Genomic DNA, 14,480 nt, shown 5'->3' on the forward strand with positions numbered 1-14,480 from the left:
ATTACTGTCTAGTGTGTCTCGGATTTAAGTAGGGCACAGCTTTGCTATGTTTAAACTGGATTTTCCGCTATGTGGACACACAAAGTCACATGGTGCCAAAAGAGTATCGGGAAATGAGGAGAAGGACAAACATTTATTTTCATCATTTCCCAAAACCCAGAGACATTAGTTGTTGACGCATTGGTTCATCTATTGATTATTTAGCCATAGAAGGTTGGTTGAACTGTGATTGTGGCTGATTCATGTAGCACTTTCAACGGGTTCCTTGCAACTGAGCTTAGGGAGCCAGAAAGAAGAAACCCGAAGTCATGTGTCCATTCTAGTCTGTCGTTCTATTCTATTCTTCTTGTTTACAGAAGTTTTGCATATGGGGCCATTTGAAATCCTACAAAGTGACACATTGTGTATTCACACTGAAAAAAACAGTTTCATTTAGGCCTGCAGGCCACAGTGTAAACCAGCAAAGACCATTGAGTAATGAGCCCCAGTCATTGCTTTATAACTTATTCCTATTGCTGCTTCTTTGAGTGACACGGTACACCATCTTATTGTGTAAACTTGCACTGCTTTGACTGGAGGGGCTGGTTGAAAGTGGCACTTTAAAAGACACATTTTACTTTGAAATGGAAACTTCGAGATTAAATTGGATTGTATTTTATACTCAACTTAGCAGGTTGTGAAAAAAAAACACGTATTTGAGAAAGGAAAATGTAGAAAAGTTCATAGTTGTTTTCTGTAAGAAAATCTTCATTTTTTTTGTGTCTTCAGTGTCTCAACTTTGACACAAATCAACAAAAATCAATTGATCCCTCGTGAATATACTAAACACAATTGTGTCCAAAAGTTTGTAAAAGCCTCAACTCGTCGATTTTGAATTTATTCATTCTCGTTTGTTTCGGCGTTGGTCAGGGTGTGTTTTTCATGTTCGACAGAAGAGGGCGCCAAATATAAACAGGAAGTGACGAACCAGGCGGAAGTGACCCTCAATGAAACATTCCCGCGCCAGATTCGTGACAGAGATCTTGAAGTTTCAGACTTTGAAACCGTGTGCGTAGTATTTGCTCGAAGTTTGCTGTGGAAAACATCTGCTGTGGATAAACGCCGTGCAGGTGAGACAGACTATTCCAACTGCGTGTCGGTAACTTTTACGACTTTCTCTGGCTCCTGTGGCGCATCATGGAATTTAACTGACTGTCTCCTCCAAGAGAGCGACATCTTGACAGGTTTAGGGAGATCTGGCTCCACGTGGAGATCTGATGGTGTTTACTATGCTGTGGAAAATAATATAAATACATCATTATTAGATCGTGTCACGTTGTGCTCGCCTGAGTCTCACCGTGTGTGTTTGTGCCGCAGCATGGCGGTTCCCTTTGTGCAGGGCTGGGACCTGGTCCAGACTCTGGGAGAAGGAGCCTACGGAGAGTATGAGTCCTCCTCTGTTCACTGCAGAATGTTTTCACAAGAACCAGCAAATACAAGAGAATTCGAGCAGCGCGATGCTGCTGAGTTTAGAACATGTCAGCCTTCAGTGTGAATACATCAGAAGAAGCTGCATAACTTAAAACTTTAAAACATGAACAACTTTCTATTTATAAAGACTATTGTGGTGGCACACCTCAGTTATTTGTCCCACATCAATTTAATAAATTCGATTAAATATACACTATACATATACACTGTTTTTACAACTAATTTCACATTTCAGCTCATTGAATAAGAAAATGCTGTTTGTTGTAAGGACCAAGTTTTTGTAATTTTATTAAATTTTTTCTGCAACGTTCTCTGTTTTGGCATTTCTGTGGGTACGCTTAGCATCCTCCCACAGTTAAGGAACATGCAAATTAAGCTAATCAGTGACTAAATTGTTATTAATGAATTCTTCCATTAAATAAATGTGTTCGACTCAAACATAATAGTTTTTCTCGGAAGATCTCATCAGTTCCACTTTTGCTTTAGTCCTTGATAAATACAATAAACTAAAATGTCATGGTCTTGCTTTTGTTGACCTCCCCTCGCTCGTCTTTGCTGTTGGAACTGATCATTCCTTTTGTTGTCTCCGGTGTCAGAGTGAGGCTGCTGGTAAACAGACAGACTGAGGAGGCGGTGGCTTTAAAGGTGATCGACACCTCACAGGCTAAAGAGTGCAGTGAAAATGTCAGGAAGGAAATTTGTGTCCACAAGGTAGGTCAGCTTTAACCTTCAGTTAAACTGGTGCTAAATAAGACATTGTTCACTGTGGTAGTGAGATATATGTTGATTTAAATAAAAAAAAAATTAAAATAAAAAAAAAGGGTGAAAGATTGCGTACAGAATTTTACAAAGCATACGGTCATATGTTTAGTTTTAATGAGCAATCTTCATTTGCTTTTCTCATCAAGTCCAATTCAAAACAATGAAGCTCTTGTCTTGTCTTGTCTTTCCTGGCCACTGTTGCTTGTTACATCTGATTGCTTTGGAAGGGTTTAGTTGGGTTCTGTTGTACTCTATCATTGTAAGAGCGCTTTGAGATGTTTGATGTGATTTAGCGCTTTACAAATAAAATTGAATTGAATTGAATTGAATTGTAATGTCACGCTGATGTCTCCATTTGATATTTTTGCTTTGGAAGATGCTCAGCCATCCCAACGTTGTTCGTTTTTTTGGCCATCGGAAGGAAGGACCCACTGTTTACCTCTTCCTGGAGTACTGCTCCGGAGGAGAGCTGTTCGACAGAATCGGTAAAACAAATGGCACAAATCTTCTCTTCTTATCAGCAGATAAACTGATGTATTAAAACCAAAAATGAAGCAATGTGCAAATTAAAATCATCTTGGCCGTTGAAGCTGCCTCTCTGGGTTTGCTTTGTTTTCTGGTTAGAGCCTGATGTGGGGATGCCGGAGAAGGACGCTCACAGGTTTTTCCTGCAGCTGATGGCGGCGGTGGTGAGTGAAGTGTATCTCAATGGGACTTCATGCTTTTGTTTCTGCGCGTCTTGACCTGCTCCACCTTTACAGGAATACCTCCACAGTGTTGGCATCACCCACAGAGACATAAAACCAGAAAACATTCTGCTGAATGACAAAGGTAGGAGACTGATTTGTCTTGAATTGTTCAAACTATCATGTTTTCATAATTATACCCACAAACTGTTTTTTTTTTTTTTTGGTTTGTTTGTTTTTGTTTTTTAAGATGACCTGAAGCTATCAGACTTTGGTCTGGCCACCGTGTTTCGCTTCAAAGGAAATGAGCGTCCCCTGAGTCGACTCTGTGGAACGCTACCTTACGTAGCTCCGGAGCTGCTCAGCCAGATGGCGTACAAAGCTCAGCCTGCTGATATCTGGGCCTGTGGGATCGTCCTCACCGCTATGCTGGCTGGAGGTAACCTTACGTCTCTCTAGTGCCTTCAAACCTGCTTTCAGAAATGCATGTTTTCTGTTCACCTGATAACACTGACCATCTTGTTAATCAGTCAGTTTAAAGTAACTGCATTTACTTAAAAAGCAAAATGCTCATGAAACTTCTCTTGGCTGTTTGACCATGTCTGTGTTGCTTGTCTTGCCAGAGTTGCCGTGGGACCAGCCGACTGAGAGTTGTCAGGAGTATTCCGACTGGCTGCAGAAGAAAACGTTCTTAACTCCTTGGAAGAAAATACAACCAATGCCTCTTAGTAAGTCCCAACTCACATGACTTTAATTACTTCTAATTCTAAATTATTGTGACCTTCTAGTCACCCTCTCTCCTCAGGTTTGTTGTCTAAATTACTGACGGCGAGTCCAAATGCGCGTATCACCATCGCGGACATACAGAAGGACCGCTGGTTCACGCAAGGCGAGTGTCAAGTCTAGTATGACGTGTCCCTACGAGATGATGAGCTCACAGGACTGACGTGTGTGTGTTTCTTTTTGTAGGCGTGAGGGATCCTTTAAGTTCAGGAGGGAACAAAAGTCTTCGGTCTGATGTGGGACTCTCGTCCTGCTCCAACAGGTCCGAGCTCCCGTCCCTCCTGCGTTATTTCAGTCTCATTTCTTCGCTCATCTCAGCCATTTTCTTCTCTCTGTAGTGACGACAGGATGCAGTTTTCCAGCTCTCAGCCTGATCTTGCTGCGGTTGGATTAGAAGCCTTATTAATCGGTCAACCCGGAGGCCAGGTCAGCTTCTCGCAGCCGACCAAACCGGAGCACATGTTGCTGGGGAGTCAGTTACTTTGCACGCCAGGAGCCAGTCAGGTAAATCCAGAGTTGGTGCGATGCTGGTTTAATGTTGTTTTTGTTGAGTAATGTATAAATATTTATTACAATTCTAACAACTAATTTCCTGCATCAACAAACATGTTGTTTTCCCCCCCCCCCACTTCTTCTAACATCCTTCTTTCTTTGAATAGTCACCCTGGCAGAGATTGGTGCGAAGAATGACTCGTTTCTTCACCACTGTAAATGCTGATGCCTCCTTATCTTCCCTGAAAGACACTTGTGAAGGCCTGGCACTTGGCTTCAAACTTACCTGCAGCAAACAGGTACATTCATACTGACGTATACATAATTCTGAGGTTTTCAGCAGGTATATGCATGTTGTTGTTTTTTTTATTTTTTTTTATTAAATCCATTTCAGGTCACATATACCAAAGTTCCTTTAGCTGCTATAATAATCCACCAATATGGTTTCCTTTTATAATAATGTATTCTCTCCCCTTTAGGTGACGGTGAGCACGCTGGACAAACGCAACAATAAACTCATCTTCAAAGTTTATTTGCTCGACATGAATCAGCGGGTGATGCTCGACTTCAGACTGTCAAAGGTGAGACTAACAATAAATGTTCTATTTCTATTTAGCACATTGAAAGTAAAACTACTGTCTCAGTTTACTTGAATTAAATGTGTGTAAAAAAAAAATAAAAAAAAGCGCTGCTTTTGTTTAAGTTGTCTCTCTTGTGTTTTTCCAGGGCGACGGGTTGGAGTTCAAGCGGCTTTTTGTGAAGATAAAACAGAAGCTCGGTGACATCGTCAGCACTCAGAAGATTTTACTTCCCCTCAACTGAGCAGCTGCTTCCAACAAATGCACCCTGCAATGGACATTGAAGTGATGACCTGTATATTGTACATGTTCTGTACACTGCTGTGTGCAAACTCTGTGTTGTTGATGATGAAGAGGCAAAACTTGAGCCAAGTACTTGTCTTTTTCATGTGATGGTTAATATTATGTAGTTGTTCTTTTAGTGTGTGTGTGTTCATATTGGTGTGAAGCCCTTTCAAGAATATATTATTAAAGACATTCATTGTACATTAAATGTTTTGATTCAGGCAATGCAATCACACAATAGGAGTCATTATGAAGAGCGAACTGTTTTATCTGAACTGTGTTTCGTTTAGTTTTCACTTCCTGGAAACATGGAGGCTTAATAACTCAGTCTGAAACATGTACCCAGTTTTTTACCATTTTGAAGGAAGAAAAGAAACTAGACTGATCCATGAACATGTGTACTTTACTGTAGAGATTATTGGTTAGGTTATATCCAGACTTGAAATGACTCAGTTTTGGGGGGCGTTGAGGGGAAGTAGCAGTCATTGAAGCCGGGGAGAACCCCCCCCAAAAAAAGACAACCAGCCAAAATGTCAACCCCAGAAAAAATGACTGTCTCACATCTGATTAGGAGCCAGTAGTTTTGACAGTGATGGTGACATTAACGGGCTCGTTGTCATCTCCAAGGGGAGGGGCTGTCGGGGTCGGGGGGACACTCAGGGGCGAGGTGGTGAAGGGGGAAGCAGCACGGGGTAGAATGGTTGGACCTGGAAGAGACAAAAGTCATGTTTCAGTATTGTGGACTGCTGATGGTTTAACACAATAGCATGTTGGTATAGAAGTATGGGAAAAATGATCATATTAAGCGCTTTATTTGTATCGATGGAATGAACATTAGCTGAACTGCGGCTGCCATTAATGGTGAATATATAAGACCATACCTTTAAACTTGAGCAAGACGATGACTTACTTTCTTGTATTGGTACTCATGGCAGCCTTTCAAGCATTTGTTTCTCCAAAACAAGTCTAGACAAAAGATGCTTGGAGCTTAAAGGATAAATGAATAATTAAGTGTAGTGTGTTTGTCTTGCCTGGACTGGGTGATTCACCAATCCGTCCCCCATCCGACCCATGGACCTCGTCCTCTGGGAAATTTATGTTTTCTCTCGACTGGCTGAGCTGCCTGAAAACACCAAAAGAATAGAAAGCCTATTTATCCAGGTAATTAGTAATAAACAATATCTAGAAAGTAAATGGTTGAAATGAAGGAAGAAAATTTAAGTATCAGCTCTTTTAGTTTTTGTGTAAATAAGTTTGGGAAAGGAATAACTTTTGCAGGACTTTTCCTATTTTTGGTACACGAATGCAAACAAATCAAACATGCACAAATACTCACGAGCCAAACAGCATGTCATGCAGCCCTGAGGAAGACACAGAACAATAATATAATCTAATGTGACAACAACTGACTTTACAGGTCTGCAGGGCATATCTTTATAATGCGAGGGACTCACTGGGATTGTTGTTGCGATTGCGGATTATGTAGATTAGCAGCAGCACCGTAAGAATGGCTGCAAACAGCATCCCACCGATCGCTGATCCGATCACAGCGGGGTACAAATTGGAGCGTGGTTCCGCTGAAACACATCACAGTTACACTTTGCAAAATAGTACACCTCAACAACACCGCTGTCACGTTCTATGAACATCTGGAGTGGTTCTCAACCCATGTCAGTGCTGCTCTCAGAGCATCAGCTCTTTGCCATACAAACCATAATACAATGCGCTTGATGATAAATTAAGCTGTGGATTAGCTATTAAATCAACAGCACATGAGTTGAAAACCTCTGACCTTTGATAGACAACACCCTTTACACTACCTAAACAACTAACTTCCTTAAAATGATTCAATCTAGCTCTAAAATCATCACAAGGAATTTCCAAAGAGAAACACACAGAGGAAAAGGAAGAAGATATAGAGGGCGGAAGTTGAAGATATGAGCTGTGTGTGTTTGTTTGTATGTGCTTCTTGTTTGTTTATGAGTCTTTCACCTAAGTGGGCAACAACAACAACAACAACAACAAAAAAGAAAACATGTTAGATTGTCATAAGAGTCAGTGTAACAGCAATTGTAGCATAACATCACATGTCCTAACTCACCTGTCAGCAACAAGTAAAATAAAACTTTTTTCTGCACATTTTCTGCCTTTATCCATTATAACTTCTGCTTCGTAGCACAATCTTAGCTCTCTTTTTCTTTTTTTTTCAGAGAATAAATATTTCCCTCACTTGCTAACTATACCTGGAGTCTTTGTTGAGGACGGATGTCCGATGGTGCGGCGGTTAATCGGTCTGATACGGAACTGATACTTGACAGTTGGCGTCAGTCTTCCGATTATGTGAATCCTGACATCGGGATCTTGGATGAAGGTATGGTACCAGGCTGGAGTACTCATCCTCTCCACTCCTTGCCCCTCAGACTCATTCCTGCTGTCCCTCCTTCCCGGCCGCTCGGACACCCATCGGTGCTCCAGCACAAAGCCTGTCCACCCTCCCTGCTCCTCGTTCTCCACCCGCCACTCCAGCTCCACCTCGTTGCGGAGTTTGCTGCTGTACATCACCCTGATCAGAGTGGCATTGGGTGGCATTGGGTATCCTGGAAAAGAAAGAAGCAGAACACAAATATACACCTTCTGTCTATGCATCTCATTACATTTATGAGCTGAACAATAAATATACGTTGTGTAAAAGATATCTTACTATTAACCACTAATGTGATGTTGATGTCGGTTCCTCCCACTGCATTGTGGGTGGTGCACCTGTATTCACCACTGTCCAGGGTCTCGTCGGTGTCTCTCACAGTCAGATTGGCCCATGCGGAGGTTTGTAGCAGCCTGTACTTGGAGGTGTCTCGGATGTTGACGCCCTGGTTGTTGAACCAGGTGATTTCGTCAGTGGGCAGGTAGTTGGCTCTCAGACTGCAGGTGAGCTGCACGTCACTTCCCTCATACACAGACACCACTCTGCGCTGCGTGAACAACACCGGCGCCTCTGTACGAGAGAATCTCCGATTAACTACTTTGAAAATCAAGTGAGGCATTTGTTGACGTTGAGACAATGGGCACGGACCCAGTGTGAGGTTGCAGGTCTTCGGTTGGACTAGAAGTGGGTGCATGGCGTGGCAGGTGTATGGCTTCCCATTGCGCGCAGTGCCATAGCGCAGAACAAGAATGTTGGAGTTTTCTTCTCCGCCTTTGCTCTGGCCGCCTGGGCCCTCCCACCACAGCAAGGCTTTTGGGGCCCCTCCATCCCAGGAGCAAGAGAGCATCAGATACTCTCTGTTAGTAACATAAGCCAAACACACAGGCTCAGCAGGGGGAATATCTGGTGAAAGGAAAGTGTAAAAGGTTTAGATAACAAATGAAAACGCAACCAACATTGTTCTTTGCTGTGATTTCTGCACTCACATGTGCGCGTGCTGCACTCTGCAGGTTGTTTCAGGGCACTATGGGAGCCGGTGCATGTAAACAAGCTGTTGTTAGGAGTCAGGCCTCCAGAGGGCAGCAACATGGCAGTTCTGGTGAGTGGATTTGTTTGCTGCCCTTTGTCGGCATCGTCTTGTTGTGCATGTACCAAGTCTCCAGTCCAGTGGAGGGAAGGGGCAGGAAATCCTCCGGGCCAGGAGCAGAGCAGCCTCAGAGAGGTGTGATTCAAAGCCGGCTCCACAGAGCAGGAGGGGGAGCCGTCAGGTGGGTCTGTGGTGATAAAATACAGAGTAACAAGATAGTAATGTGCAAACTGGAGGTTACATGAGGTCATTAGGGCCAGAGAGAGTTCCTATAGTGCGAGTATTCAAAATTAGTTGTGCACCATTTCACCAATATTACAGAAGATGAAATATGCTTTATCATGAGACATCAAACATCCGAGTGACAAGATGCTCTGAGTTAGAAGCGCAGCATCCAAACAGGAGAACTAATGACAAGCACCAGCTTTCGAGACAACCAACGCTTGCCATTGCTGTGACATCACAGCGAGGTACCTGCCAGAGAGTCCATCAACTTCTCCAACGGTCCCAACAGGAGAATAGCTCTGCAGGACTTCCAAACTCGGCTGTGTGTGTCTGGGTGTTGCTATGCAGACGTGAAGTGTGTAAATTGCTGCTTCTAAGTGTACTTTGTGTGGATAACTGGTGTATGGAAAAAAAGGAAAACAAAAGAAGCAAAGGAAGTTTCTGCGTTGCACAGCAAACACAGTGATTATTTGGAAGTGAAATGATTGGGAAATGTATTGAAGAGACTCAAAGCTAATGATAATGAATGATAACCAAAGATGGATAGACTTCCCATCGTCTTGTAATGAAAATGACAAACGAGAAAGATTTAACTGTGTCTCTTTGTAATTTTCACTACCAAGACAGAGAAGCGCAGGTCAGGGGTCAAGCTCATGGTTTAACAGACAAAGGTGGTCGATGCAGTCCGAGGTCAGAGGTCACACTCACAGTAGACAGTCAGGCTGATGGTTTTTTTGGAGCGAGTGTTGAGGTAGGAGTTCTGCGCCAGGCAGGCATAGTCGCCGGTGTGCATGCGGAGAACCTTGGTGATGGTGAAGTGCGGCCCGGTGTTGACTTGGTTGTTGTTGTAGTACCAGACGTACTGACTGGGTGGGTTGGACTGGGCTTGACACAGAAGGGAAACAGTGTCTCTCTCCAGGGCCGAGTAGCCGCGTTCTGTAATACTATATGGAGTCACGTTTATGTGGGGCACATCTGGTCCGACTGAGGAGAGAAAAACAGGGACACGCAGAAGAAATGAAGCACACAAACATGTAATCTGCACAACACCACTTCCTGCTTCGTTTTTCCTTCGTTCTTCCTGCAGCCGTTTGAAGTGTTCCTAACTCATGCATACAGCCTATTATCAAAGATGAGATATGAACATGAAAGTTTGGGGCTTTTTGTCACTAAACTCAACGACAAACATGTTATAGCCAGGGATACCAAGAGACAGCTTTATCCTGGTCGAGATTGGCTTTCAGCTTGCTGTTAATTAATTCTTGATCAAATATCTTTTAGAGCTCTGAGACTTCTGAGTTTTCAGTTGCTAATTGCTTGAATTTCTTAAGAAAATGTCTGCTGCTGTGTGGTAATCAAAAGAGAGCTTTTTTTTTTCTGCTCGCCAGTGACCTTCGGGGTGGCTAAAGCCTGAGAAGTGCATTTCAGTCAGTCATTCAAAGTTTCAACTTAAAAGAAGAAAGAGTCTTCAGGAATAGATAATGATAGAAGAACAGATGACCAGATATCATACAATTTAAGTGAAGGGTCCATCCCAGTTCATGGGATGACCTTCAGTCTTGTGTAAAAACGGTCAAGGAAAACATTAACTCCATCCCCCCCCCCCCAATGAAAGTATTGACTGTTTTACCAACTTGTTTACTGGTGGTCACACTGTTTTAATAATGTTGGGCATAACAAGACACTTGAAACCCAAATCCAGACATCAATGATGAAGCAGTGGACGTCTGCTCCCTAACTACTTTATAGATATACTGTGAGAGTGAAGCTGTGAAGACGTCAACGCTGAAGGCAGCACAAATTGTACTTTGAAAAGGATTGGGCTTTTCAAAACATCAGTCCAGTTTACATATTTTGATCTTTTGAAAAATATAGACAATTTATTAGATTCTTTTCTTAAAAAAACGTTATGTTTGGGTTTTGGTAAACAATATTTAATTAAACAAAGACCTTTAAAAAAGAAAAAATCAAAATACATATATAAAATCAAAATACATATATATATATATATATATATATATATATATATATATTATAATACATATGGTAGCAATTTAATGGTCATATTTAAGATTAAATGTGTGCCATGTGACTACACAAATAAAAGAAGCATAACACTCCTATAGATCAAAGACATGTTACTTTTTCTGAGGAGGTTAATTTTGTGTTGAGTCCCACATCAAATGACAGAAAAAATAAACGTTTGCTGATGGAAAAAAAGTCAAAGCCCAAGAAAATTACATAATCCCTATAATAAGGTTTTTTGCTAAAAATGTTCTGGCCAAAGCTTTTTCACCAGCAGGCCGGATAAAACACATACACATTTATTTTCCGTTAATAATTAATTCATCATAATTAAATCATGGAGAAGTGAAACTTTAAATGTAGTCCTTACAGATGGTGTCCAGCCACAGGCGGTTGGACGTCTCATGGTTCACCGAGTTGCTGGCCACGCAGCGGTACCAGCCGGTGTGGTTCCGGTTGACGTCGGTCACATTGATGACGCTGCTGTTGCCCTGGGCGAAGAAGGTGACGTTGCCCTCGCGGGTCTCGTGCTGCCACACGTATTGTATGGGCCCGGTGCCGTTGTCCAGGCTGCAGCGCATCCACATGTTGGAGCCCTCCACCGGGGAGGCGTCGCTCACCAGGAGGTGAGGCTTACTGACCGGGACTGCATCAGACACACAGGCAGGTGTTTTTACAGAATAATGCTGTGAAGTTATTATTATTATTATTATTATTATTATTATTATTATTATTATTATTATTATTATTATTATTATTATTATTATTATTATTATTATTATTATTACCAGATGGTCCCCATTTCAAGTCCAGATTGTGTTGGGGATCTTTTTGTGTGGAGTTTACATGTTTTTCCTGTGTATTCATTGGTTTTCTCCAGGTACCCCAGTTTCCTCCATAGATATGAAATTAATTGACGAATCTAAAATGCTCTTATATGTGAACGTGATGCCATGTCATGGGCCATCAAACTGAATAATGAGCATCCGACAATTGAACTATTAATCTGGATTTAATCTATGTTGAATCAACTTCCATAACAAAGATTATAGTGTGCTGAGAAACACCGCTTAGAGCAACTTTTAACTTCTCCTGGTTTCAGATAAAGGCTTGGAGTTGTATCATCTAAATTGGAGAAAGATATTTCAAACTGTTCCATTTAGGATAAACAGCAAATTGTTCTTTGCACAAGCTTTTCTGACTCGCTTGCAGTGATCGATAATATAGCCGACGATTGTCCAGTTCTACGGCCCTGCTTAAGAAGAGAACGTATATTTGTGTGCAGGGTGTCTTACCTCGGACAAAGAGCTTCACAGAGTACCAAATTAATAGCAGTTCTGCGTCTTGTTGCTCATAGAAGGCCTGGCAGGTGTACGTGCCGTGAGCAGCCAGAGACAGCTTGTCAATGTTCAAAGCTGCGCTGTTTGAAATTGTGGTCAGCTGCCCCAGAGTTTGTGCCACTTTCTGGATTCTTGGTCCGTTCCCCACGTTAATCATCACAGCTCTTATGGTTTCAGTTCCAGGCTTGATGAAGCTCCACAAGTACATGTCGGGTACAGAGGGGCCGCACTCCAGGATCACCGCTTTGCCCAGCACGCCATACACACTGCTGTTCTGGTACTGCACCTCTCCATTGTGCTTGATATCGATGGCTGAAGGAGAGAGGAGACATGCATGTTAATATCCGTCCGTGCGTGTGGCTGCAATGGAAAAGAAGATGACGGTGTTGTGTGCACTGCCAGTGTTGAATTGCAGGATTGATTTCACCAAAGGTCTCAGGCATAGCGTGGCATTTTGTTAAGGCATTTCAAAGACATGGATTCTTCATTTCTAGTTTGGTTTTACCTAACATGCTATGATTTCTTCCTTATCTATTCCCATAGTCTGCTGCCTGCAATGGACACATTCTTTTCTTCTTACACCCAAACAATAAATGAGTCGGGAATCTACATGTATTCCCTATTAAGTTGCAGATACACAACATATACACAAGTGAAGTTTTGATGCACCGTTGTTGGCCACAACAAGATATGTGCAAAATCAGTCAGAAAGTTATTGTATTTGTTTACCGAAGAGCTCAACATAGTAGCGTCACTACAATGAGCTCTTTAGTAGCGCCACTGAATACACTTTTTTGTTCATGTTGCATGTATAATGTTAGTATAATCATGAAAATACTAACATACTTTTGTAATTCTGAACTCATTGTCTTTTTTTTGCAACACACCGGTGCGTAGCAATAAATTGTAAATGTAGCATTCAAACTTTCATTATTCTCATAATTCATTTCAAAACGGTGAAACTTTCATTTATTTTTAGCTTGTGACACAAATAAAGTCAAATATTTGAAATTTGATTTTTTTTCCAATGGAAGCTACAGTTAGCACAATTGCAAATTCATAAAATGCTCGAAACGTTTCAATTCGTACGGTATAGGTTTAGAAATAACAGGAAAAAAAATTACTTCTCAATCATGTTGTAATTGTTTGACATGCACCTGCATGTTGGTCACAAAAGGCAGTACAGAAGATGTGAAAGACAATTTCCAGAACAGTCTAAACGTTAAGCTTTTGAGCTCAACATTGTAAGAAATGTGATCCTATTTGGTATAAACACTGACATGTACATTATCAAGCTTCTATCAGTCTGTATTTTTGTTCAACATAACATATTTTCAAAATATCCAACATGGTGTTTCCATGGTTTGTTCTGAAGATATGTAAAGCGTGTGCTGAGCCCTTACCATGAGTAATGTCCACAGTGGTAGTTAGATATAAAAAGGCCAGCCCTAGCAGTCGGGCCACCATGGTATCATGATGATTCTCAGTCCAACAACCTCTTTAAGCAAACCCCGGCACAGAAAAATGTGCTCTGATCAAAAAGGTTCAGTTCTCGGTCCTCAGAAAAAAACTGCTCTTGGTTGCCGAGTCTCTCATGTGTCGAACAACTTTGTTGTTCCGTGTCTCTGATCCACAGGTTTCTTGGAGAATCCAGTTGAAGGCACTGACTTCATCAGACTGAGAGTAGGAAGGGATGGAGGGTCACTAAAACTGATTTAGGTTTAATAATTAATGGTTTTTTTTCCTTTCTCTTTATCCCTCCATCCCTCTTTCTTTTCTGCCGCAGGGTTAGAATGACACAGTGATATGGAGCTCATCCATTATACAGGACAGACACACAGGTGGACGGTTTAGCTTTCCACACACACACACACACACACACACACACACACACACACACACACACACACACACACACACACACACACACACACACACACACACACACACACACACACACACACACACACACACACACACACACACACACACACGCCTGCACATTAACACACAAAGGCACGATTGTATGAAGCAGAGAGGCCACGTTTAATCAACATTCCTCAACAATTTATTTCACTTTTATTTCAAGTGCTCCTGATAAAAACAACATCCACAGATAATTTCACAAAGGGTTTCACCTGTTTTTGAATATTTGCTGTGGCGTTTATGATCTTATTCAAACAGTAATGTCGTGCAACAACAGCAAACACTTTTATGTTATCCTGTGCAGCTATCAGAGGAAGAGGAGGAGGTTAGCTCAGGCAAACATTCATATTACCGTGGTAGAAATAACGGACCACATTATTTACATGGAATCGTACTTTT

General features: G+C 41.8%; 2 protein-coding genes across 2 annotated transcripts; one reads left to right on the plus strand and one right to left on the minus strand.

Annotated features, from left to right (window-relative positions):
- Positions 1–975: 975 nt before the first annotated feature.
- chek1 (checkpoint kinase 1) lies at positions 976–5,284 on the plus strand. Its single transcript, XM_080482935.1, has 14 exons — positions 976–1,109; positions 1,357–1,422; positions 2,067–2,181; positions 2,609–2,717; positions 2,857–2,921; positions 2,994–3,063; positions 3,169–3,357; positions 3,542–3,646; positions 3,724–3,807; positions 3,888–3,963; positions 4,040–4,205; positions 4,361–4,492; positions 4,673–4,774; positions 4,920–5,284. Exons 2-14 carry the CDS (start codon positions 1,358–1,360, stop codon positions 5,013–5,015), a joined length of 1,374 nt encoding a protein of 457 aa, XP_080339061.1. The 5' UTR covers positions 976–1,109; position 1,357; the 3' UTR covers positions 5,016–5,284.
- Positions 5,285–5,442: 158 nt separating this feature from the next.
- Positions 5,443–13,835, minus strand: vsig10l2 (V-set and immunoglobulin domain containing 10 like 2). The gene is made up of 12 exons (XM_080482916.1): positions 13,559–13,835; positions 12,111–12,467; positions 11,186–11,461; positions 9,499–9,774; positions 8,465–8,752; positions 8,127–8,381; positions 7,758–8,048; positions 7,300–7,653; positions 6,511–6,633; positions 6,393–6,417; positions 6,088–6,179; positions 5,443–5,763 (listed from the first exon to the last, which is right to left on the minus strand). The coding sequence occupies exons 1-12, from the start codon at positions 13,620–13,622 to the stop codon at positions 5,624–5,626; spliced, it is 2,541 nt and encodes an 846-aa protein (XP_080339042.1). The 5' UTR covers positions 13,623–13,835; the 3' UTR covers positions 5,443–5,623.
- Positions 13,836–14,480: the final 645 nt, after the last annotated feature.

This window comes from Lipophrys pholis (genome assembly GCF_963383615.2).
Source record: "Lipophrys pholis genome assembly, chromosome: 16".
NCBI lineage: Eukaryota > Metazoa > Chordata > Actinopteri > Blenniiformes > Blenniidae > Lipophrys > Lipophrys pholis.